We start from the raw sequence: 26,198 nt of genomic DNA, 5'->3' as shown, positions 1-26,198 counted from the left end.
GCCGTACACATTCAACTATCTTCAAATTGTCAAATCATTCATTCACATCTCTCATGTCAGGAGTCATCATCAAAGTGTCAATCAATGAACAGATGATGGATCAATAACTGCAGCTGGATTGTGTTTGTTCTCTCCATCAGATTCCTGTCAACTCACAATCGACACGAACACCGTAAACAGAAAACTCCAACTGTCTGACAACAACAGGAAGGTGACACATGTGGAGCAGGTTCAGTCATATCCTGATCATCCAGACAGATTTGATGTTTGGTTTCAGCTGCTGTGTAGAGATGGTCTGACTGGTCGCTGTTACTGGGAGGTCGAGTGGAGTGGAGAGGTTTGGATAACAGTGAGTTACAGACAAATCAGCAGGAAAGGAGGCAGTTATGACTCTGCATTTGGACACAACACTCAGTCCTGGAGTCTGCAGTGCACTAACAACGGTCCTCATTTTGCCTGGCACAATGACAAAACAATATCCTCCTACTCAACCTCCTCTGTCTCTAACAGAGTAGCAGTGTATGTGGACTGTCCTGCTGGCACTCTGTCCTTCTACAGAGTCTCCTCTGATACTCTGATCCACCTCCACACCTTCAACACCACATTCACTGACCGTCTCTATCCTGGATTTGGAATCTGTGCTGCTTCCTCAGTCTCCCTGTGTTGATTTTAGCATTGAGGTTTTACAGACACAACATTAACCAAAAGATCTAAGGAAAAGGTCGATAAGGCCCCAGTCACAAGGCTTAGAAATTGGTTTGTGACCATCTGGCAGCTACCAATCAAGAACAAATTATTATTTGAGTTAGGAGTAGTTTCTGGAGGTTTACAGTTGCTGGGAAAATTATTGCTTGTGCCCCAGTCACACGAGCTTAGAGACCAGTCTTTGATCCCCCTGTCAGTAGGCAAAAACGTGTATTGCCTAACCGGTTGCTTTAATAACACATTGCTGTGGTTGTGGTTTTGAATGTGTCAGGTGTGGTGAATCTGTACACAATTATTTTCTGAGTTATACTTAGAGTACTAATGTGGGAACTTCAACATTTTGTGCTATTTGGATTAGACTGCCTACTGACATTTTTGTTTTTGTGGTGCATCCTGTCATATTTGTGCATTCCAACGTGAAAGTTGAATGAAAATGGCATTTTAATAATTTTTGTGACTAAAACTGTTTGTTAAAAAGCATTCTATGTAACAGGAGTGCTCTGCTTTTTTAAAATTCTTTTTAAATTGTATTTTTAACTAGCTGATATTTAGACCATTTTTGATGCGTTTGTTCCAAATTTCAGATTCAGATTCATCTTGATTGTAAGAAAAAAACAGGTTGTTTTTTTTAAATATATATATTAATGTTCAAACATTGCTTCATGTTTCAATGTGTGGGAAAAAAAAGGCCTTACTATGGCTAGTTGACCATTTTAAAAATATGTATAAATCTTCAAAGAAATCTTCAAAAGTACTTGATATATGTAGCTGAAAATGTAAGCAATGACTGTAAATGTTAAAATCCTGCAGAATAAAATTTGTATACAAATAAGATAGTTGAGCAGGATATGTTGTAAAAATTGGCTGATTTCAGATGAAGTTACACTAAAAGATTCTACAACAGGACACCTAAACTGCTGACGTGTCAAATCTGCATATAGACTAAGCCTTTAAATTCTTTTTGTACATTTAATAGTTACTAACAGTCACCGCTGTGGCTGTAGCTAAGAGAAGAAGAGATAAAACCTGCACTTTATGCATTAACGAAGTACTCAATTGTAATCCATAGATTATCTCTTGTTGCAATGATAGTTATGTCTAACTGACTAAAGACCTTAAATCACACACTTCTAACACTATATTACTCTACAGTGCTTTACCTTTCACACACACTCATACCTCTGCTTCACCTGTAGGAGATGTGTTGATGAAGCTTGCATGTAAGTTCAGTGAGGAAGCTCTGTACTCACACATCTGGTCCCCTTGTGTTTGGTGGCTAATCTAAGATTTATATAATTTCCCCTTTCCCATGCCAGTGACTAGCCTCGAGGGCCGATGTCCTGCAGGTTTTAGATCTCACCTTGGATCAACACACCTGAATCACATGATTAGTTCGTTACCAGGCCTCTGGAGAACTTCAGGACATGTTGAGGAGCTAATTTAGCCATTTAAATCAGCTGTGTTGGTTCAAGGACACATCTAAAACCTGCAGGGACACCGGCCCTCAAGGCCTGGAGTTGCCCACCCCCTGGGCTAGTCCAATCATCTTTATGCCGGCTTTCTTCAGTTAACCTAAATTGCTCTCTGATGCATCCATCAGAATATGAATATGTGTGAATGTTAGTAAGTACTTAAAAATCACTTAAAGCACTTAACTGATTGGATCAGTTAAGTGCTTTAAGTTCTCTGGGAGAATAGAAAAGCACTATAAAAGAATCAGTCCATTTAGTTGGTGCTCCCTTCCTTGGCCTAAGAAAAAGCATGGGATTAGTATGAATTATATTTATCTGGCAGTTTCCAATTTGGTTAAAAGCCTTCAGGTATCAGGCTGTTCTCCTTTGTCACCACTTCCCAGTTAATGAGGCGAGCCTGAACCATCCCTTAGATAGGCTGTCATTGATTTGGGCTTTCTCATGCCCTGAGCATTTTTTTTTACTTCACTTACTTCTTCTCACTTTCCATGCATTTACACACTACTACTGCATATCACTCCTGATCTTCATTCATCTTTCTCTGTATTCGTCTCACTTTTCTCCCATTTGTTGTTCCTGCACAGCAAATTCAAAAGTGTTAAATGTTTTGGTGTTAATAGTCTTCTTGCAAAAGTAGAGTTAATTTTACTCTAAGTAGAGTCACATTCTTTTAATGTAACTCTGAGGTGTAAAGTGATAGTAGTTAAAATCAAGTGTTAAAAATGAGTGTTTCTATGTCAAATCTGGAGGTGTTACAATGGAAACATTAACTCTTGACCTCTTAACTCTGAACTCCTAGAGGGGCTATGACACCAACAGAGTAAATTCACAGACTCCGCCCCCAGCACCATAGGCTCCAATCGAAGCTGAAGTGAAGCCGTTTCAGAACATTTTGCTCTACATATTTGAGTTGTTTGCCATGCTTGGTAAGTCATTTTTTTCAAAGATTGTTTCAATTATTATTATTAGCTTTTACTTCTGTGGCTCTTTGGAGTTGAGACAAAGCTGTGTGAAAGGCATTAGCCATGCTGCTCGGCGATAGCATAATATTCTGTTTTAGCTAGCTGAAAGGTATTGTTTGCAGCCTTGAAAAAAAGCTTGCATGTGAATTTTCAGTCAAACTTTTGGTCAAATACACCTAAAACAATGTCTAGAATGTGAAATGTTGGTATAATGGTTCTACTTGAAGCCTGAAAATGATCTCCTATAAAACAAAACGAGCAAACAGCAGTAGCAGGCGTACTGACTGGATTCGACGTTAGCATAGATCCCTCCAGAGTTTTGTGCACACGGTTTAGGTAAAAATTAAAAAGGTTGAGGTTTTACATTTAGTTCAGTATTACCTGTTGCCTGTGTTCTTGTCTTTTGGGAAAATACTTTACACAAGTAATGGCTCAAAGAGGATTCCTTTTTTTTTTCTGTGCTGCAATTGTTTACTGGATTATTTGTGCCATTAATTAGTGTCAACTAAGTTGTTTTCAATCTCCACATAGGATATGCTTGTGAAGATGGAATATGGGGGAGAGCAGAAGTGCGTTGAAGTTCCACAAAGTGATGAATAAAGGACATGCATATTGTATTGAAGAAATAAGTGATGAGAATGCTGTTATTTGCATTTACCAGCTCACCTATGTCAGACCTTTTGATAAACAAAATTCTAATGAAAGTGAGAACATGTACACTGTTACATCTTTCAGAAAATGTTTTGAAATTGTGCTGCACAGTTCAGAATAAATGTTTTTCAAAAACCATTGCATCTTTTTAGTAAATGTTTATTTCCAAAAGAAATTTCTAGAAGTTCAGAACAGTAAAATTCCCGCTTTTTAGAATGAATTAGAAGATAACTCTTACGCAGTTAAACTAAAATACTCTTTGAGAGTTAATATATAAACTCTTAACACCAAGTGTTAAATTATCAACTCCAGACAGATTTGGTGTTTAACACTAAATCAGAGTTAACGTACCAACTCTCCAACAAGAGTTAAATTAACACTCTCTGGTGTGGACCCATATAGACACTTTAATAGTGTTGAAATCAAATCCGACAGTGTTAATTTGGACGTGCTGGATTTGCTGTGTGGTCTCTCCACTTTTGTCTCTTCTTTTTTCCTCACCCTTTAACCATTCAAGGCAGATGTCTGCCCTTCCTTTAGCTTCTTTCTGTTGGAGATGTCTTGCTGTTCATAGTATAGTGCTTTGTCTTAAGAACTTTAAAAAAGAAGGGGACGTCTGCCGGAGCTCACAGTGAGCATTCACTGTGAGTAACAGGGTAAAGATGGCGCCAATGTGTATGGCTTGCCGTCTGTTCCTCCACGTTTCTGTTTTAATGTTTTTATTTTGTTATGATGTCGACTCCCTGCTGGTCTATGATCGCCAAGTTTTACTTGATCTCCAACTATCTCCCAATACGCCGGTGTGTAGACTGGTAAATGCACACAAAATACCGCCTCCACTCCTGTCGTTGCTTCCTACTCACCTGCTCCGTGTACCTGTGCCGTCTCCGCGGAAGCAACCACTTCTTAAGAAACCTGGGCTAGATACAAACGCTGTTGAGAACTTTAGACCAATATCTAAGCTGCCCTTTTTATCTAAAGTCTTGGAAAAAATTGTACATGACCAATTGATCTCATACTTGAATGCACAAGATGTTCAGGAAATTTTTCAATCTGGTTTTAAAGCAATGCATAGCACTGAATCAGCACTTTTAAGAATTTTTAATGATATATTTTTATCATGTGATTCTGGTGAAAGTGTCATTCTTATTTTACTCGATTTAACTGCTGCATTTGACACTGTAAACCATGAAATTTTAATCTCACGTTTGGAGCAGTGTGTCGGTATAACAGGTGTGGCTCTGAAATGGTTCAGGTCTTACTTAACAAACCGAACCTTTTCAGTTCGCTTAGGAAACTGTGAGTCCTCCTGTGCTCCGTTGTCTCATGGAGTACCACAGGGTTCCATTCTGGGCCCTATCCTGTTTTCACTTTATTTACTTCCATTGGGCTCAATTTTTAGAAAACACAGACTCTCGTTTCACTGTTATGCAGATGACTGCCAGATTTATGTTCCTCTTAAAAAGAAAGATGGGTCGTCTGTAAATCGTTTACAAACATGTCTGGAGGACGTCAAGTCGTGGTTGGCGCTAAACTTTCTTTGTTTTAATGATTCTAAAACTGAAGTAATGGTGTTCAGACTTGCCTCCACTGCTGTTCCGTGTGTTGATTTGCAATCCCTGAAATCATTCTGTAAACCAGAGATTGTTAATCTGGGTTTTAAAATGGATCCTGAGCTTAAGCTTGAAAGCCAGATCGGGTTGGTTGTAAGGTCTAGTTTCTTTCATCTGAGGCAACTGGCCAAAATTAAGCACTTTCTTACGAGACAGCAATTTGAAACAGTAATCCACGCTTTTGTAACCGTTCGGCTGGATTACTGTAATTCTCTTTATTTTGGGGTGAGTCGATCTTCTGTTTTTCGACTGCAGTTAGTCCAGAATGCTACTGCACACCTTTTAACTGGCACTCATAGATACGAGCATATCACCCCAGTTTTATATTCACTTCATTGGCTGTCCGTGCATTTTAGGATCCATTTTAAGCTGCTTTTATTTGTTTTTAAATGTTTGTCCAATGCTGCCCCTGTGTACCTCTCTGAGCTTCTTCATCCATACATACCTTCCCGGTCCCTCGGGTCGGCAGACCAGCTCCTCCTGAGCGTGCCCAGGACTAATCGTAAGCTCAGAGGGGATCGGGCGTTTGCTTTGGCAGCACCAAAATTGTGGAATGAGTTGCCTTTACATGTTAGACAGGCACCTTCCTTATCTGTTTTTAAATCACGTCTTAAAACATATTTATTTACCTTGGCTTTTAGCACAGCAGGACTTGTTGATGTCTCTTAATACGTTTATTATTAATTATATTATTTTTAATTTTAAGATATTTTATATGTAATTTAAACTGTTTCCTCTCTGTTTTATATTTGTAGCACTTTGGTCAACATTGTTGGATGTAAAGTGCATTATAAATAAAGATGCTATGCTATGCCTTGTGGATGAGAGGTGAAACGTCATTACAAACTTAAAGTCCAGCTCTTAAGATTGTTATGACCTTTATAATTGAGAACCTGAACAGATCTAATGCTACATATTTAAATTTGTATTGCACCAAGCATGCCTGTTTACATGCACTAGGCTATTTGCATCAAGGTGCAAGAGTTTTCTGTTATATTAGGGGTTTATTTAAAATCAATCTAAAGGTAAAACATCAAAGAAATTAAAATTAAAACTTGGTGAACAAAGGCAGAACAGAATCTCAGCAGTGACAGGATTTAGGACAGGACCCTCCGGAGTCTGGACACTGGTGGTGGTGAACATGAAGACTGAACCTTGAATATAGCTCTGGCTGAGTTGGAGATGGGGAGGAGGTGGGATGCATAAAGAAGAGTCTTTGTGATGGCATGCCACACATGGTAAGCTCCACACCTCACCACCTGTTGATTCACTTTAGTTTAATTTACAGTCACTACTTTAAAATATTCTATTTATTGTTCAATATCGTTTCTTTATTAAATGTATTCATTTTTCCATCACACCTTCCAATGTTTATATGGCGTGCACACATATTAACCTTGCAAGGTCAAAGTTCTGTTTTATATTAATACATCTTTCTTTGTTTGAGTTACCTGGGGGTTGGTGTCTCCTCCTGTCTGGCAAAAGGTGTGGCAAAGGGCTGGGAGACCTGAAGTACTACTGACAGCCTAATTGGATTGCACCACATGCTTCATTGCCTGGGGGGTGTTTCATGTTTGTTTAAATGTTTTGGATTAGTTGGTTATATGGCAGCCATCTTGTTTTCCCCCGTGTGTGTCATTTGGTTTAGCTAAACCAGTATTTAAGTCCCCCTGTGTGTCATTTCAGGAGGTCAGTTTACCATATGTTTGTTTGAGGTTTTGTTAATTATTATCTTGAGTTTAGTCTATTGAGTTGACCTCTTTTATTGGTCTGCCTGTTTAAGTTTGGCTTTGTTAAATATATTTTCATATTTTTGGGTCAATAAAACCCTTTTTTTGAATTAAAACCACCTGTGTCCTTTATGCTTTACTGCTTGGTCCCTGACAATTGGTGGCAGCAGTGGGATTCGAACCCACGCCTCCGAAGAGACTGGAGGAGCTTTATGGGAAATGGATCCAGCCAAAGGGTAAAACTATTCATGACATTGGTGAAACTATAATCTTGGAGCAGTTTCTCAGAATGTTATCTCCTGAGCTTCAGGTTTGGATCAAAGAACACAACCCTGGTTCAGCAATGGAAGCGGCTCGGTTAGCTGATGTTTTTGTTGCTGCCAGAAAGAAGGGGCAAGCATGGAGCCATAATGCATGGAACGCATCGAGGGACACCCGGAAGATACCTCAGCAAAACCATCTGGATTCAGCAAATACAAGCACCAGTAAGACCTCTCAGTCTACCACTAGACCACCAAAGGTCTCTGGTAAGAAGCTCATTTGTTATCTTTGTGGATTAGAGGGCCATACAAAACCCATGTGCCCAAGAAATTCTGCTAAAATGGTGCAAATGTGCTTTGCCCCTCGTTCTAATGCTGATCCTGAGCAGGAGAGTGACAAATCCATCAAAATGAGTCAGATTGAAGTGAATGGGGTTCTACTCAATGCCCTTCTTGACTCTGGCAGTTCTCAGTCTCTTATTCACTCAGATATTGCCCCACCTAATATTGTTCGCACCAGTGATACAATTTCAATCTGTTGTGTCCATGGAGATGAGAAAAGATATCCGACAGCTGACATCTACATTAAAGTTCAGGACCAGATGTATCTGCTGAATGTGGGTGTCGTGAACAGTTTGCCTTACTCTGCCGTGTTAGTGCGTGACCTTCCTGTGCTTTTTGATTTGTTGGAGTCTGAGCAGACTGAGGAGTGCAATGTAGCTGTTACCAGAGCTCAGGCTAAGCAAGTCAGTACCCACTCTGAGACCCTGAGTGCCCTGCCTTTTTTTTAATGAGGAGTTTGAGACAACTGTGGCGAAGCCACGGAAGACCCGCAGACAAAGAAGGCAGGAAAAATTCAAATTTTCACCTGTGGATACACTAACAGACGCTGAGCCAACACCGTCACCCCTAGGGTTTAATATTCCAACTGAAATTGCTGAACTCCAAAAATCTGATCAATCTTTAATATTTCTTTTTCGGAAGGCCAAAGAAAAGGAACCTGGAGTAGAGCAGGTTCTTAACAGTGAGTACATCTTGCAAAATGACATTCTCTATCGTCAGCAGGGGTCGGTGCTGCAGCTGGTGGTTCCCCAGAAGGTTAGAAACGCCATTCTCACCTTAGGGCATTCTATTCCGTGGGCTGGCCACCTTGGTAAACACAAGACCACAGCTCGCATCAAACATCATTTCTACTGGCCCGGTCTTAGCAAAGATGTGGCTCAGTTTTGTAAAAGTTGCCCACAGTGTCAGATAACATCTGCTAAAATCCCCCATAGAGCTCCACTCCAACCTCTCCCTGTCATCGGCACTCCTTTTGAGCGTCTTGGAATGGATATTGTAGGGCCTGTTGAGAGGAGCAAAGCAGGAAATCGTTACATGCTTGTTGTAACAGATTATGCCACAAAATATCCTGAGGTGTTCCCTTTAAAATGTATAAAGGCCAAGCCCATTGCGTTTTGTTTAGTGCAGTTCTTTGCAAGAGTTGGGTTTCCACGAGAAATACTAACTGATCAAGGCACTAACTTCATGTCTACTCTGTTAAAGCAAGTTTATCAGTTGTTGGGTATCCGGAGTCTGAGAACTTCACCATACCACCCTCAAACTGATGGGCTGACAGAACGGTTTAATCAGACATTGAAACAGATGCTCAGGAAGTTTGTCAACGACAGTGGTAACGATTGGGATCAATGGCTGCCATATCTACTCTTTGCTTATAGGGAAGTCCCCCAAGCCTCCACAGGTTTTTCCCCTTTTGAGCTGTTGTATGGTTATGAGGTTCGTGGCCCTCTAACTCTGTTAAAGGAGATCTGGGAGGGAGACAAGGCGGAGGAGGAATCCAAGAACATTTTGTCTTATGTCATTCAGATGAGAGAACGGTTGGAGAAAATGAGTGAACTTGCTCAATCACATATGGTGGAGGCCCAGCAGCAGCAGAAGTCTTGGTATGATAAATCTGCTCGTCAGCATGCGTTTGAGCCAGGACAAAAGGTGCTCGTGCTCCTCCCCAGTGACAACAACAAATTGTTGGCAAAGTGGCAGGGGCCATTTGAAGTCATGAGGAAGCTGGGACCCACCACATATGAGGTGTCCACCCCAGGACAGTTGCGCTCCAGCAAGGTCTTGCATATAAACCTTCTGAAGGAGTGGGTGGAGCGTATTGAACACAAGGCGGATGCAATGCTCATACGGCGAGTGCCTGAAGAAGATGAGCAATATCTACCACCTGCTGGCTCTCTAGATTATGATCTCAGCCATCTCCCAGAGGACAAGCAGCAGCAGGTGAGAGAAATCTGTAAATCAGCAGTCTTTCAAGAGAATCCAGGGAGAACTGACATTGTCGAACATGATATTGTGGTACGAGAAGGTGCCTCTGTGAGACGATTAAGTTACAGGATCCCGGAACGTCTGCTGCCTTCATTGAAGAAGGAAATTGATTTGATGTTATCCCTAGGGATCATCGAAAGATCTAAGAGTGAATGGTGCAACTCTGTGGTCTTGGTACCCAAAAAGGATGAGAGTATGAGGTTCTGTATTGATTTCAGGTACCTGAACTCCATATCCATGTTTGACTCCTACCCGACACCAAGAATTGATGATCTACTTGAACGTCTGGGAAAAGCAAGGTACCTGACCACAATAGATCTGTGTAAGGGTTACTGGCAGGTCCCACTCACTCAACGGTCCAGAGAGTTCACAGCATTCAGAACACCATGGGGGCTTTTCCAATTTACAGTCTTGCCATTTGGACTACATGGAGCTCCAGCAACTTTCCAACGGCTGATGGATCAGGTATTACATGACTGCTCTGACTTTGCTGCTCCTTACTTGGATGATATTGTTATCCACAGCAACACCTGGGAGGAGCATGTGGAACACCTGCGAACTGTTCTGGACCACCTGCACTCAGCTGGGTTGACAGTGAATCCGTCAAAGTGTGTTTTCGCCACTGCTGAGACAGAATACCTGGGCCATGTCATCGGCAAGGGGGTTATCAGGCCACAAGTCAGCAAAATCGAGGCCATGGAATCATCCCCCCTGCCCCAAACAAGGAAGCAGCTGAGATCCTTTCTGGGCATGGCAGGTTTCTACCGTCGTTTCATCCCTCAGTTCTCCAACAGGGCAGCTCTGCTCACAGACCTGACGGGATCACGTTCCCCCAATTACATCCAGTGGACAGAGGAGGCAGTGGCAGCATTTCATGACATACAACAGTCACTAAGTAAGCAACCGGTTTTGTACAGTCCCAACTTTGATGAACCGTTCATATTACAGAGTGATGCTTCAGATCGGGGCCTGGGAGCTGTCCTCCTTCAGGAAACCATGGAAGGCCGCCATCCAGTGGCTTACATCAGCCGGAAACTGTTTCCACGGGAAGTTCGGTATTCCACAGTAGAGAAGGAGACCTTAGCGATCAAGTGGGCCCTGGACTCCTTCCGCTACTATCTACTGGGAAGAGACTTCACCTTGGAAACTGATCACAAAGCACTACAGTGGCTTGAGCAGATGAAGGACACAAATGGGCGAATTACCCGCTGGTACCTGGCCTTACAGCCATTCCGATTCACTGTCCACCACGTACCAGGCAAGGAGAACCTTACTGCTGACTATCTCTCTCATCACACACCTCCCCTCTGAAGAGGGGAGGTGTGTGATGGCATGCCACACATGGTAAGCTCCACACCTCACCATCTGTTGATTCACTTTAGTTTAATTTACAGTCACTACTTTAAAATATTCTATTTATTGTTCAATATCGTTTCTTTATTAAATGTATTCATTTTTCCATCACACCTTCCAATGTTTATATGGCGTGCACACTAGTGATGGGACGTTCTGTATCGAGGCTTCGGAGCGTGTGTCGAGTAATGGAGGGGGCGTTTCCGCGGAGCGCGTGTCGAGGCTTGCTTCATTTATGGGAGGAGCTGAAAATGATGACGTCCGAAGCCTCGCTGCCCGGCTGTACCATGTGACTGGTTCATGAAGTGGTTCGAACTTTGCCGCGAGATATGACAGCGATATAAACCCCTCAGACTTCATTCAAAAATGTGGGTGTTTGATGGAGAGTTGCGGTTAGTGAGAGTTTGGAGACCGTATGGAGGTTTATGAGAGTGAGGAAAGTCAGGAGAGAATGGAGCCAGCTAAGAAGAGGAGGATGTCCTCCCCTGTGTGGGAACATTTTGATCTTATTCCTCCCAACAAGGTATGTAAATTTCTACAGAAGATGTATTTTCATGATACTGATGGTGCAATACAATTTATGTTGAGCTGTCTTGACTTTTGTACAAGGTGAAGTGTTTGCTATGTGCCAGGGAGCTGGGATATAACAGCAACACCTCATCCATGCTTAGGCACTACAGAGCTTTGCATGAGAATAAGGGGGACACCGATCGTGGAGCAAGACCAGGTGAGCCATCAAATGCAATGATAATATAGGATGCAGTAATGTTACTAAATGATATAACAATATTATACAACTGTTATAAGTTACGTGTGTGATATTTATATTTGTGCTTTATCTTTATTGTCTTTCCTCAGGAGAACAATCTCAAATAGATGAAGACCTGGTCAGCATGGTGATTGAGGACTCCCAGCCATTTAGCATTGTGGAGGACAAAGGATTCAAAAGATTTGTTAAATCATTAAATCCTAGCTATGTTCTCCCCACTAAAAAGGTCATAAAAGCAGTGAAAATTTAGTTTTTACAGAATAAAATGTGAACAGGCAGGACTGAGGCTCAAAGCCTCAGTGTGTAGCTGTCCATACCTCAACGTTACAAAAGCACAACCACTGTCCACACCCCAACCACACCTCACCTCACAGTAAATGATCATTTCCATTTCAAGCATTTCCAAATAATCATTTCCCATACTGCCACTATAAATATACACAGTATACTGCCATCACTACAATATACATGTTTTACACACTCCTTTTGTTGTTGACATTTACAGGCTGTGTGCAAAATGCCACACTCTTCAAATTCATGCCAGCTATTATTTTTACGTCCAGTAGGTGTCCTGCTAGAGCAAATGAAGCTTCATGAAGCTTCGCGTTGGGGTGAACCAATTGGATGAAAAGCTTCAGTGCTTCATGGGGCTTCATCTGCCCATCACTAGTGCACACATATTAACCTTGCAAGGTCAAAGTTCTGTTTTATATTAATACATCTTTCTTTGTTTGAGTTACCTGGGGGTTGGTGTCTCCTCCTGTCTGGCAAAAGGTGTGGCAAAGGGCTGGGAGACCTGAAGTACTACTGACAGCCTAATTGGATTGCACCACATGCTTCATTGCCTGGGGGGTGTTTCATGTTTGTTTAAATGTTTTGGATTAGTTGGTTATATGGCAGCCATCTTGTTTTCCCCCGTGTGTGTCATTTGGTTTAGCTAAACCAGTATTTAAGTCCCCCTGTGTGTCATTTCAGGAGGTCAGTTTACCATATGTTTGTTTGAGGTTTTGTTAATTATTATCTTGAGTTTAGTCTATTGAGTTGACCTCTTTTATTGGTCTGCCTGTTTAAGTTTGGCTTTGTTAAATATATTTTCATATTTTTGGGTCAATAAAACCCTTTTTTTAAATTAAAACCACCTGTGTCCTTTATGCTTTACTGCTTGGTCCCTGACAGTCTTAAAGGAAGAATGATGGAAAGCACAGATTTAAACCATGCAAAGTGAAGGCTAATTGGTTCAAAGAAGGCAGGCGAGAAGATGATTGGACTACAGTAATGATGTCAGTATTGAGAATGAGAATGTGGGAAAGCAGTGGTCATGAAAAGAACAGAAAAGGAGAACTGTCTAGTGAGTGGAGCTTCTGGACCAGAACATAGGAGGAGCTCTGCTTCTTAAAGACTACTTTGTGCTTCTGTTCAGCTCACTACAGCAATCTGTGAGGCTCATCTACCCATCTGCTCCTACTCCCACCTGTGACCACAGACACTGACAACTTCAACATCTTCTGGGAACACACACAATTATTTTAAGATAAAAGTGTAAATCAACTGATTTTATTTTGAAATTCGGAGTTTCTTGAAGCTGTTTCCACAGTTTAAACTGGCATCATGCAGTTTTTCTTCTCACCAGCAGAGGGCCACAAATCGCCATCAATGAAGTTCAAGGAGATGTTAGCGACATCAGAGCTGTGCTGAACATTTGGCGGGGGTCAAGATCTCTAAATAAATAAACAAATATAAATAAATCTGGGTAAATTCCCAGATGCTTAAGCATGCAACTATTTTGTTGCTAATGCCTGAAATGAGTAAAGAAAGTCAAAAGCCTATTTATGCAAGATAATTCATAATTTTATTGTGGGGGCTATATTGGTTGGGTCTGATTATTGGGGGGTACGTATTGTTCTTATCAATATGGAAGTTCATGTCTCTTTAATTGGATCAGTTTTCAAAAGCAGCTGTGTTTGATAGAAACATGAGAAATGCTTAATGTCTTTAATATTTTATACATTGAGTACTGTCGGAGTATGGAGCATGGAGCATCCAAACAGCCTGTCTGTTCTCAGAATTTGACAACAAATTAAAGAAAAAACCATTCAAATGTGCTCTTAATATGAAAATCTGTTCCCATTGAGAGCTTCTTTCCTGTCCTGCTTAAGTGAAACAGTAAGAGCATGTGGTGAGGTTGGAAAAATCGGTGTGGAAAAATGACAGTCTCAGATGTGTTTACACTGTGAGGTCTGAGCTCAACACTTCCTGTTTGTTAAACCCGATTTAAATACATTCGGCTCAGTTATCAATAGGAACATTTATAGAATCAGTCACCTGTCAACGCTGCTTCCTGGAGTCCCTTTCTTTCATTTTTCCATGGTTTCCCTCAGTAACCAGACTCTCCCTGCCTCCCCAAACCCCAACTGAGGTCGGACTTTAAAGTCGTCATGAGACAGCTAAAGGTTTAGTCCATGAGCACTGTCACCATGGAAACGTCACTTCTGAACACACATAAAGCTGACTGATCGTTCATCAGCTTTTGTTTTCTAGCGTCTCTTCCGGCGGTGCATGTTTGATTCCTCCACAATAAAAGCCCCCTCCCTGTCACTGCGGCGTGTCGTGATGCGTTCACTGTTAGGGAACGGCCCACCTGCGGCTCACCTGCCAGCCCGTCTCGTGTGTACATCAGGGTCCGGGAGTTAGCAGCGCCTTCTCCTCCTCGGGAGCTCCGATAAGATGGCGGATTAACGAGCTGACGTTTATTTCACCGACGCTGCTGTGACGGTTAGTCCCTGCGGAGGGGTGCGGGATCAGATGCGGGATATTTACGGTTTTCCGGCTGAGGTTTTCCGGTGGTGACGCCGGCAGACGGCTAACTTCAGCTCTCTGCTGCGGCATCTCGGCCGAAGCCGCTCCGCACGTCCTCTGACCGCAAAACCGCAGGGGCAGGATCCCGGTTTTGACACAAACCCGGGTTTATCAGGGGTTTTATTGGTTCCAACTGTCAGGTTAGTGCACCGAGGACTAAAGGGGCCCTTTGTGGATAATTCGGGCGCAGGTACACCTCTGAGTGATGCGAACTGCGGGACTCTGATCCCGGAGAGTCTAACTGCAGAATCACATTACAATCGCCTTTTTTCTTTGAAGATAGCCCGGTTTATTTTGGATAATCTCATTCTAAACTTGAAGTGGGTAGGTTCAGGACTGACGGGGGCCTTTGTGGATAATTTGGCTCCAGGTAAAATCCTCCTGGGCTATGGAGACATGAGATACGGGCCGGACCAGGAACCCGACCGGAGAGAAGCGGAGCCTGCAGCGGAGCCTAGCATCAAGAAAACCAGTTTTTAGTCTCCATCCGGCTTATTCAGGATTTTTTATTTTTTATTTTTATTTTGAGCCGCATGTCCCGTACCACGGGGGGTCTCTGAGGATCATCCGGAACCATGGGGACTCAGGGACCGGGCCGGAAGAGGATCCCAAACCGGGAGAAACTGACCGGAGAAGACGATGCACTGAACCAGATCGCCCGGGAGGTGAGGATGTTTATTAATAGACCCGCTGGTGTCGATTTGATCGATCAGGGGGAGAAATTGACATCAGAGAAACGTTTCTGTGAATCACAGCTGGTCCCAGCTGTTTAGGGCCCAGGGCCGCACACTGCTTAGGGGCCCCTCTGGACCCCGGCCAAGACTTTATTTCACAGCAGAAGATCAGAAGCATTAAATTATTACAGTAAAATATTAATATATCTGAGTAACGTCTAAAAAATTAACATTTTAAAATGTGTTTACATAAAAATAATAGGAACAAATCATGAAATTTTTACTCAATTTGAAAGTGAAATGATAAAATTACAGTATAATTTGTGTTCCAATAGTTTGATACTTCAGAGTATTGTACAGTTTTACTTTCAGTATGTCACAGATCTGTAGATCTTTGGTTCCTCATATTTTCCATCTGACTGTGACATCAGTGGATGGTGTATGGAGTCTAAATCGAGATTAAATCAGGAGATCTGCTGCAGGTCACGTTTGGTGTCACATCTGAGCGGTTTGTAGTAAAGACCTGATGATTGTGATGATGATGATAATTGGGAGGAAAAAATGTGAGAACAAAAGTGTGTCGCCCTGGGTGCTCAAGCTGGAAACTCAGACTGATGTTGCAGATTGACTGCTTTCTAACTCTGAGCCCTGACTATAATCTGTTTTTAGTAAACTGTCTGTTTCAGGTGATAGAACTTGGTATCAGACACTTTTAGTACTTGACCTGGGTTTATAGTGACCAGAGGTGATCTGGAAATAACAGACTGCATATCACCAATTGGCTGCACAGTAACGTCACTTGATGAGTTACGAGAGCACCTCCTTAACAAAAATCAAAACTGCCATTTTTGAAACAAAGGACTTCACTGGAAGTCATTTGATGTAACAACTCCACACACGTTAGGTACTACTCGACTATAATGGAGCAACGCCTATGGTATAGTTCAGGGGTATCAAATGTAAGGCCTGGGGACCAGAATTGGCCCAGCAAGGACTCTAATCTGGCCAGTTTGATGGATTTGGAAGATGTGAAGGACAAAATGTTGGATTGGTAACTTGTTAAAATGACGTTGGACGGCGGTAACACATTAACTAGCTAACCACGCTAACGTGTTGATAATGTGCAGCCCCACATACAGGGTGATCCACGATAACTCACTAACGGAGATTTGCCGCGTTAACGTTAACGTCATTTTCACGAGATTAACACTGACAGCACTAGGTTTTCTTTTATGATACATTTGAAGTGTGGCAGCTTCAGCTGTAATTGAAAAGCTACATAGTCTCGTCCATGTGCATTAGTTTGTTTCGTTATGTTAGTAATTCTGTTAATATTCCCTGTGTATGTACTGCCAACTTTAAAACGCAGTGCAGGGTGTGTAGTTACAAATGTAACACATTTTTGGTTTTAGAAAAGAGAAGATGAATGGAAATGAAGACAACTAAAAACTGTGTGCCACTGATCACCATGATGATTGGTGATCTCACTAGTCTGTTGTAGCACTTGGGTCCCATCAAATTACAGGAAAACAGCATCTCTGCATATCTGCAGTACAAACCAGTTTAACTATGAGGGCAAGAACTCGTAAGTCATGATGCAGGTGAGATGCTGATTTGCTCTCGTTGCCCGGTTCTGGTCAGAAGCTTTCGTGGATGTGGAGTAAACATCCTTTCATCCAACCCAACACTTATCAGATTCAATGAAAACTCCCAGCATGTGTCACACCTCACTGTGGAGCTTGTTTTTGTTGTTGTTGCTGTTGCTCGGTGATGTTGCTGTTGCTCGGTTGTGGTTCTTCTCTCAGCGGGTGGTGGCGCTAGCTGTGGAGCCTCACCCTGAAACTGGTTTGGCCACATTCAGTGAGCCTGAAGCACGTACACACACACACAGCCTTTAAGCTGTGTGGGCGTGTGTGTGTGTTTCTAATCAGCAGTGTGGACACTGTTAAATCAGGCTTTTTTTTTTTTTTTCACTGGAGTCTGGTGTGACACAAATACCAACGTTTTCCCTCCCACTGACCTACTGGGAGAACAAACACACACTCTGTACGTGTGTGTATATGTGCAACCTCTCTTAATCCCCTGCTGAAGCACAAACATTAATCTGCATTTCAGCAGTCACAACATGACGAGCCCACTCATCTTCATCACCAGCAGACTCATCATCACTGCAGTGTAAAGACAAGGACTCTTGTACATGTTTAAATATACCATCAAATTCATGTTTGATAAAGTAAAATGTTTTTAAAACCAGTAAAAGTATAATATTCAGGAGTTTATAAGTACAAAATAAACTGGTGGTACTTTTTATTATTTAAACACTAAACTAGTATTTTTATCATTTTAAAAAAAAAAAGATTAATTCAAATTGTGAAAAATCTTTCCAAAAAATTAGGTACTTTTATGCTTACAATAATGAATGTATAATATAATAAAGTAATTGCATTAAAATATAAATATTTTGTAGGCTGTAGCCGCGTTTGTAGGCTGATTACGTTACAGTGACACGTCAAAGGCTGTCCAAACTCGAAGACTTCTCCAAATGCATCCGACAAATGCATCCTTAATTTCCCCAGATTTGAAGGCTGGGTTGGGCGTAGGGCTGCCATGATTAGTCGACTAGTCACGATTATGTCGACTATCAAAATCATCGACTAATTTAGTCTTCGACGCATCATTTGAAGCTTTGTAAGATCCCAAAAGACACAGGAATAAGTAAGTAGCAGGATTTAAGAGTGTAATAACGGACTGAAACAGAAGATGGCAGCACTGCGTGTATAAGGATGCCAGCTGCCGCTAAACCCCAAAGAAGAAGAAGCAGTGTCGGGTATCGTAGCTGTGTCCAAATTCAAGAATCGCATCCTCCTGTTCCCGCATTTTTAGGCCGATTACGTTACAGCGACACAACGAAGACTGTCCAAATTTGAAGACTCCGACAAATGCAGCCGACAAATGTGTCCTTCATTTCCCCAGATTTGAAGGATGGGTTGCTTCGTGGCCCAACCTATCCCAGAATTCATAGCGCAGCTCTGCTCAGTTTCCAACAATGGCGGCAGCTAGTTAGTTTTAATATTACTCTAAAATGTTATTGTTTGGCTTTTTTCAGTATTTTATTTGTTCCTAAGTAAATCGGTTTGGCTGAGATTAAAGTTATAGTTGTTACACAACTGAATAAACATCAAGCAGACAACTGATTATCAGAAGTGTGAGAAGCTCAAGAACATACTCCAGTGTCCTGTTATATTTTAGATAGCAAAGAGCAGATGGCTGGGTTTACTAAACTCCACCGAGACAATCTGCAAATTTCATTAAAAGTTTAATAAACTATCATCTTATCTTTATTTTTGGTTAGCACATACCTTAAACACTTCAAGCTGTAAGCTAATGATAGTTATATAAGAGCAGATGCATGCTGGTGCAATAAGCTGTATGTTTTACGTCCAATGGATGCATGATCTGATTAGTCGACTAATCGCAAAAATAATCGGTGACTAGTCGACTATCAAAATAATCGTTTGTGGCAGGCCTAGAGTTGAGTGTTCTCAGGTATCTCTCAGGTGTGTGCTGACAGTTAGATGGAGGGAGTGTCTCAGGTATGAAGAGAGGTGGATGGACCACATTCCTTCTGCAGTGACAGAACACACAGCTTAAATGTTGACAGGTGTTTGCACACTCGGGTGTACTGTCCTTTTATGTGGTGTCCTGGAAACAGCAGCTTTTCTTCTCTGGTAATTTAAAGTCATTTCTGATGTTGTCACAAGTCTGGACACCTTTTCTTTTTAGACATGCCTGAGCTGAGGCATGTGTTATCAGGTGATTTGTGGCAGCCAATCACATGACACCTATAGATTGATTCAGTAATTAAGACGATGTCTCCTGTGGAGTAATTGATCAGCTGGTGTCTGACTGTGATCACCTGTACTTTATAATAACGCTGTTGTTGTGCTGATAAATCTTTTTGAATGAACCTGAGAGACACACTGATGCCCCCTGCTGGACTCACCTGAGACTCACCTGAAGAATCAGACCTCAAACATTTACATCAGTTTCACATAAATATATTTACTGTTTAACATTTTCACAGTATTTTAGGTTATTTTTGCAAGTAAGATGTTGTTTTTAATTTTATTTTTTTCAGATAAAATATTTTTAGGTTACAAACTTTTTTTTAAACTTGTATTTACATAATTATTTAATGCTTAAAATAAAAATGAAAGATTGTAAATAAGAAGTGTTTAAAAAAAAAAAAAGAACAGAAAATGTTTCAAAATAAGCAACAAACTGTTTATTAAAATGTAATTTTCAGGACATTTTTATTTTATTTTATTTTTATTTGTTTTGGTGTGAATTTTTTTTTTTTTTTTTTTTTTTAAATTTTAAGCTTTAATGTCATTACTTTTTAGCAGCTTTAGTTTTACATTTAGAATTTAATTTAATAAAAGCAGGAAGTGGTTCAGGTTTATGGTCTCTAACAGTGACTGATGACATCACTGAGTGTATTGATTAAAGCTGAGAGGAATTTGATCGAGTTATTGATCAATGACGAACAGACAGCTGAATGAGGCTTTTATTTATTTATTTTATTTTAACTTACATTCTTATTAAAGTTACATAACATTCATGTTTTATTATCAATCACAGTTTTGGGGTTTTTTTTGTTTTTTTTTTGGTGTTTATTATAATTTTTTTTATTGCTGTCTCATAGCATTTGAAACCTGTGACCCGGTAATTGGTTATTGATCACAAAATTTTGGCTGATGTATTGCTCTCCATGTGTGTTCAGGCGGAGGCACGGCTGGCAGCTAAGCGGGCCGCGAGAGCCGAGGCCCGAGAAATCCGCATGAAGGAGCTGGAGCGACAGAAAGAGGTTAGCAGGCTTTTATTTTTTAAGAAACAATGATTATAATTGTGGTGATCAATTACTGATCAGAAAGAGAAGAGCTCACAATTTCACATGGAAACAGTTTATTTTACAAGCTTGTGAAAACAGTTTGATGCAAGGAGGAAAAACTGACTTCTTCAGGTATGTTTTAAAACCACGTAAATAAGAACAGTTAAAAAAAAAAATTGAAAATGTAAAAAGCAGGTCATCTTCTCTTTGTTGATTCATTCATTCTAATGACCTTTGACCTCAGTAAACACTGTTCCTGTTCTCAAGTCTTATCTTATAAAATTTCAGGCTGTGCAGCAGGGCTGCATGCCGTAAAAAAAACTCAGTTTACTAAAGAGTAAGAATAAACAAAGACAGGAAGTCATCAAATTGTGTTTATGTGAGGTCAAAGGCCAGTCTGACTGAGCCTTTAGTCACCGCTCGGTCTGAAGTGTGGAGGTAACCCGGCCTTGTCCTGCTGTGGTGAGTCTCAGAACAACTTTATTAACAATAAATTATTACAGTGTGTCTGTTTACTGATTGTTTGTAATGATTAGTTTGTTTTCATCAGCTCTTCTGATTTTGCTTCTTATACCAAAGATATAAAAAATAAGAAAGGGCTTTGAATGACGGGTCATTGATCAGTGAGTGACTGATGAATGAGATTCAGAAAAGAGCTGAGCGTCATCAGCCTCTGACAAAGTAAAAAAAACTGCTTTTGCTGTGAAAGTCGGACAAGAAGTTAAATAGTTACATTTCTATAAATGTGTAGTTACTTTGAAATTGTTGGAGACACAGACTCTCGGTTTAAAGTCTCAGCCGTTATCTCCCACTGAGCTGCAGTCTGTTTGTGTCCTCTGTCTTCATTATCCTGGACGCCCCTTTGACCTTTGACCTCTGGCTTCTCTGACCTGTTTTTTTTCTCTCCTCTCGTTCTTCCTTTAGCTGTTTCACAGTCATAAGGTATGAATAAGTCCTCCATTCAGCCTTAACTCATTCTTTCTTTTAGTTTTATCTTTTTGGGGGAACCAGCTGGGTAGGGCTTTGCACTAACTCCACCCAGCTGGTGTCCCCAGAAGGACAAAGCAAACAGATTTCATATTTTGTCTTTGAATAGTTGAAACTTTGTCCTTTCCCCCATTTGATCTTCTCCTCTTCCACCTCTTCGTCCTCCTCTACAGAAGTATTACGGTGTGGATAATAAGTGGGGTCACATTGAGCAGTGGATGGTAGGACTCTGTGCGAGTGTCAGGCTGACACATGAAAGTTCCAGTGGAGATAAAGGGCCGTTTCATCATATTACCTGTGCAACAGCTCATAGTCAATCATATGACTCTAAAACAAGACTTGAGTTATAATAAAACACGGTCTAATAAAAAATACCCGTCGTGTAAGTACATAATAATTACATTTAGATAACAGTGTAGCATATTACATGAGCTGTATATGCAAAATGCAATCAATGCAATGCATCATTAGAAATGAAACAACATATTAAATGTGTATCCACAAATAAAACAGAAATGAATTTAAATAGGCGTTGTATTAGAAGTCATTAAAAAATAGAAAGTAAAAAGTATCCGATTTTAGAGTTTTATAATTATAATCAATATTTTAAACAATGTAACAGAACCTGTTTTCTGTGTAACATAAAATAAACCAGCCCTTTGAAGCCTCCCATGTGACTCTGGGCTGTACACGTTAACATGAGTTACATTTAAGAGTGTCACAGTTTGAAATAAAATACTAATAATGTAATTTGTTTGATATAAAAGAAAGGAAAAATAAAATTGTATTGAAAATGCCGTAATTTTATATTAAATGTTGAGTTCATATTACAGGACAGAGATCATGACAATAATTCATCAAATATTGAATTTAATTTTGTTAACACAGTGTGATTCAGCAAAAAGTTGAATAAAAGTTTAAACTTTAATGCGATTTAATGGAACGTGATGTAAGTAAAAGCAACACTAAGGTGTCTTTTATATCACGTAACACAGCATATTAAAATGTAATGAATATAAAAAAGAATAAAACAGTATTACCTTAATGTAAGCTACATGTACATGAGCACAGTTTAACGTTATGTTAAAAGTCAAATAAAACTGAGCCTGAATCCAGATGTTTGAGTGAAACCAGCTGATTTTTTTTTGTCTCAATCCTAAAGCCTGACCCCATTTACCCAGCTCTTTTTTTTTTTTTTTTTTTTTTTAAGTGCGTAACAGCAGGAGTTTTCATGTGTCAGCAGGATGCCACTGTCTGTTGTTGTTGTTGTTGTCTGTTCTGCACGTGCTCAGACAGGCTCAGATTAATGGCCTGTTTAATCCTGTCTGATAGATTATCAGTTATCATCCTCCCAGTAACCGTTCCTGCTCGCACGTCTCTGCAGCTGCTGCTGTTTCACACCTGCGTCTGATTTCTGTTTAATTCTAATTAATATTAACTTTTATATTTGTGTCAATTTGCATTTATTTTTAAATTAATAGAGCATTACTTTTAACTGCTTTTTGTGTATCTTCATTTTTTATTCTTGTATTTATACTTTTACACTGTGTTCGACTTATCCCCTAAGCAGACCTCTTTTATTACTTTTATTTTCTTTCTTTTTTTAAAATAAGAACTACAAAATTTTTGTAGTATTTTGACAGGCTATGGTCTGTCATTTCTCCCCCCATGCTTCTTGTCTGCATGCAGCAGCCTTCATGTGTTTGTGCTTTATTAGACCATGCCAATGATGCAATAACCTGCTGTTTAACGTGTTCAGAGGACACCTGCCGCCTTCTTCTTTGGTTTCAATCTTTTAACCTGCTTTCTACTTCGTGGCCTTTCAGGAGGATAGTGAGCGGTATTCTCGCCACTCTCGGAGGCACGCGTCGGTCTGTATCTCTTTCCTGTTTTTCTGTTTCTTTATTTCTTTAACAAATTAAAAATCATGTGTGTTACCTGTCCACGCTGACTATCACACCTCCAGTTACGACTTGTGTGGAAAGGTGTATTTGGGACACTATGACATCATTGTAGGCATGGTTAGTTTCCACTAACTCACCAGGAGGTCTGAGTGTTTGGTCCCCTAAAATCTAAACACAAAGCAACATCCTAAGGCTGGATCAACTTCTAAAGAACATTAGATCATCCAATAAGCTCTGGATAGTTTACACTCAGGTCTAACTCAGGTCTAGTAAAGCTTTTTTTTTTTAAAGTTTTTATTTATATAGCACCAAACCACAGCAGCAGTCACCTCACGACGCTTTATGCTGTAAGGTAAAGCCTGTGCAATGACAGAATCAATGACGTGAAGAACTGTGCTGTCTGTTGATGCTCTGCTTGTTTAATTGCAGATCTCTGACGATGAGGAGAGGATGTCAGTTGGGAGTCGAGGCAGCCTCAGGGTGAGTTCACATCTCAGCATTTTAACCACAGAAGAAGAGTTTACTACATAAAAACCTAGTTTTTATGGACACTGCTCAGGTTCTGCTAATGGACTGCGGCTCGTTAAGCTGCTGTATGAAGCATTTTGGTGGTAAATGACAGAGGTTGAACGTGAAGACTAGATATGAGCAGCTCGTTCAGAGCTGCAGAGCTTCATGCTGATTACTGCAGGTTATGTACAGACGGGGACGCTGCTGCGGCAGCTGTAAGCAGGAAAGAGACAGGAGGCCGATTAATAATCAATAACATCAAGAGGTTGAGTCACATCATGAGCTTGCTCATTGTGAGGTCACTTCTTGTGAAAATAAAGAGTCTGGTCGTCTCTACCTGTCTGCAGCCTTCAGCGTTTTTCTCTGATGCTCCTCGCTGCCACGGCTATAGGGTCTGACTCTCTGACATCACTTCCTGTGGTTGTGTGTAGCTCAGTAGAAGATCAAACTGAGTAGCAGTGAAGTTAGAGCAAACCTGTCTTATGATCAAACTCATTATTGACCCACATGCTGATTTCATCCTGATTAATCAAAACATTTAAGTTCCATTGATCATTAATGAGTTTGATCAGTTTTCTAAAGATTTATTTTTACATCTTGATAAAGTGATAAACAACTGATGACACCAACTCTTTTCTTTCTTCTTTCCTTCCCTCTCTACCTCCTTCCTGTGTCACCTTCACATTTAATTTTTGATCCTCTTTTTCTCTCATCTCCTTTCTTCCTTCCTTCCTTCAATCCTAATTTTTCTCCCTCCGTCCTTTTTTTCTCCTTTCTCTTATTTCCCTTTCACCTGCATTCATTCCTTTTCACCCTTCCTCTTTTCCTACATCCTCTGTACCCTCCTCCTCCTATGTCCAGCCTTCGGACTACAGCGGGTTTCTGGGTTCGGGTTCTCGGGCCTCTTCCAGGGCCAGTTCAGCTCGGGCAAGCCCAGTGGTGAGCTCTCATCTCTGGATGTCTCAGTCTGACTCTGTGGCCCCCCCTGCTGGCTGCTCGCAGCCTCACTCATTGAAGTTTACAGTAAAACTCAATCAGTCATATCAATAATCAGTGTTTCTGTGTTCAGGTGGAAGAGAGGACAGACAGAGAGTTCCCAGATAAAGTGAGCCCACTCTTGATTTTATTTTATCTTTTTAAAAACATCATATGTTTTTTAAACTTGTATAAAATTTATGTTTAATATTTATTTTTTAAAAACTAAAATACTGTAATTTTACCAAGTAAATACATTTTTTGTTATTGATTTATTTTAAATGATCTGATATAAATTTGGTAATCATTTTTGTGTCAGGGCTCTAGGACGGCCTCGACGCTCTCAGCAGCCACTCTGGCCTCGCTGGGCGGAGCCTCATCTCGCAGAGGAAGCTGTGACACGTCATTCTCCGTAGAAACCGAAGCGTCCATTAGAGAGATGAAGGTCACGTTTAAAAAAACCATGAGACAGTTTCTTTAGTGTTTGAAACAAGTTGAATTCAAGATTTAAATAAATGTGTCTCAAGCACTCACCAGTTTTAGTGCTCATGTTGAATAATAAATTAATGAATAATAAATAAATAAATGTACAAAGTTTGTTTCAAGGGCTTTACTGTGATAAATATGAAAAAAATAAAAACCTATTTTGTGACTGTAGGACTCTCTGGCGGAGACTGAGGAGAAGTACCGTAAAGCGATGGTTTCTAACGCTCAACTGCACAACGAGAAGTCGACTCTGATGTATCAGGTGGAGACGCTGAGGGAGGAGCTCAACGAAATGGAGGAGCTGCTGTGGGAGACGCGGCGCCGCTGCGACGATGCACACAAGGTCACATATTTGTATACATTTATATTTGCAACCATGTTTGATATGAATAGAGTCAAAGAAAAAGAAAGTCCACGTATCATCATTATATATCATCACTGTGTCTCATTTATTTGAAAAAAACTGAACCCAAATATAGAACCACAAGTGTCTCAGTCGGACTGAGGTCTGGACGTTTGTGGCATCTAACGTTTCTAACGGAGATTTGCTGCCGTGCTTTGGATCATCATGCTGTTACCCAGTTTCAGCTGTGACACTAACGGCCTCAGATTTAACTCGAAAACTTTCAGTTCACTTTCTTGTCACAAGAAGGGAAAGTTGTTCAGTGCAGCAGCTTATATGATTTTGATTACAGCAGTGAAAAACATAAACATGCAATAAATACAAAAAACAAATTATTACAAAAATAAATTAAATATACCTAAAATCTCATCTGTGAAGGTTCTCAGTCATCCAGGTCATTGTAGTTATGGATCTTCGAAAGAAAAACGTCTGGGCTTCTTTAAGTTTCTTGAATTGAAGACGTTTTTGTTTTTTGTTTTTGTTTTTGTTTTTCTTTGAGAGCTTTAACCTTAAATGTAAAGGCTGAAATTCTGCTTACAGGCTGTGATACATTCAGCTTTCTGAAGCACCAACACCTCTGAGATTACAGCGTTCTCAGAGTATCTTACTTCCTTGTTTCATAGCATTCTGTAACCCAGGACTGCTCTGCACATTTCACAACATGTGATCAGT

General features: G+C 40.6%; 3 protein-coding genes across 11 annotated transcripts in view; all 3 read left to right on the top strand.

Annotated features, from left to right (window-relative positions):
• LOC309700668 (protein NLRC3-like) overlaps positions 1-1,569 on the top strand; it is a 54,344-nt gene extending 52,775 nt beyond the window's left edge. Inside the window, exon 13 of the mRNA XM_082524383.1 lies at positions 141-1,569. Coding sequence (XP_082380509.1) covers positions 141-667 — 527 coding nt within the window. The 3' untranslated portion in view covers positions 668-1,569. The remainder of the gene's footprint in view (positions 1-140) is intronic.
• Positions 1,570-11,000: 9,431 nt separating this feature from the next.
• Positions 11,001-12,408, top strand: LOC309699727 (uncharacterized protein). The gene is made up of 3 exons (XM_082522875.1): positions 11,001-11,594; positions 11,681-11,798; positions 11,930-12,408. Exons 1-3 carry the CDS (start codon positions 11,487-11,489, stop codon positions 12,088-12,090), a joined length of 387 nt encoding a protein of 128 aa, XP_082379001.1. The 5' UTR covers positions 11,001-11,486; the 3' UTR covers positions 12,091-12,408.
• A 2,011-nt stretch (positions 12,409-14,419) lies between these two features.
• The window catches only part of lrrfip1b (leucine rich repeat (in FLII) interacting protein 1b), a 26,783-nt gene continuing 15,004 nt past the window's right edge, over positions 14,420-26,198 (top strand). Inside the window, exons 1-11 of one of the 9 annotated variants that reach the window (XM_082524399.1) lie at positions 14,420-14,612; positions 15,067-15,361; positions 20,154-20,237; positions 21,186-21,203; positions 21,422-21,469; positions 23,075-23,119; positions 23,582-23,632; positions 24,524-24,601; positions 24,732-24,767; positions 24,957-25,082; positions 25,296-25,466. In XM_082524399.1, coding sequence (XP_082380525.1) covers positions 15,272-15,361; positions 20,154-20,237; positions 21,186-21,203; positions 21,422-21,469; positions 23,075-23,119; positions 23,582-23,632; positions 24,524-24,601; positions 24,732-24,767; positions 24,957-25,082; positions 25,296-25,466 — 747 coding nt within the window. In that variant the 5' untranslated portion in view covers positions 14,420-14,612; positions 15,067-15,271. Of the gene's footprint in view, positions 15,362-20,153; positions 20,238-21,185; positions 21,204-21,421; positions 21,470-23,074; positions 23,120-23,581; positions 23,633-24,523; positions 24,602-24,731; positions 24,768-24,956; positions 25,083-25,295; positions 25,467-26,198 lie in introns of all 9 variants that reach the window. The other 8 variants (XM_082524398.1, XM_082524404.1, XM_082524406.1 and 5 more) reach the window with 8 other exon arrangements.

Source organism: Aulonocara stuartgranti, assembly GCF_965226115.1.
Source record: "Aulonocara stuartgranti genome assembly, chromosome: 23".
NCBI lineage: Eukaryota > Metazoa > Chordata > Actinopteri > Cichliformes > Cichlidae > Aulonocara > Aulonocara stuartgranti.
The sequence above is the reverse complement of the archived record's forward strand: the minus strand, read 5'-3'. Positions and strand labels throughout refer to the sequence as shown.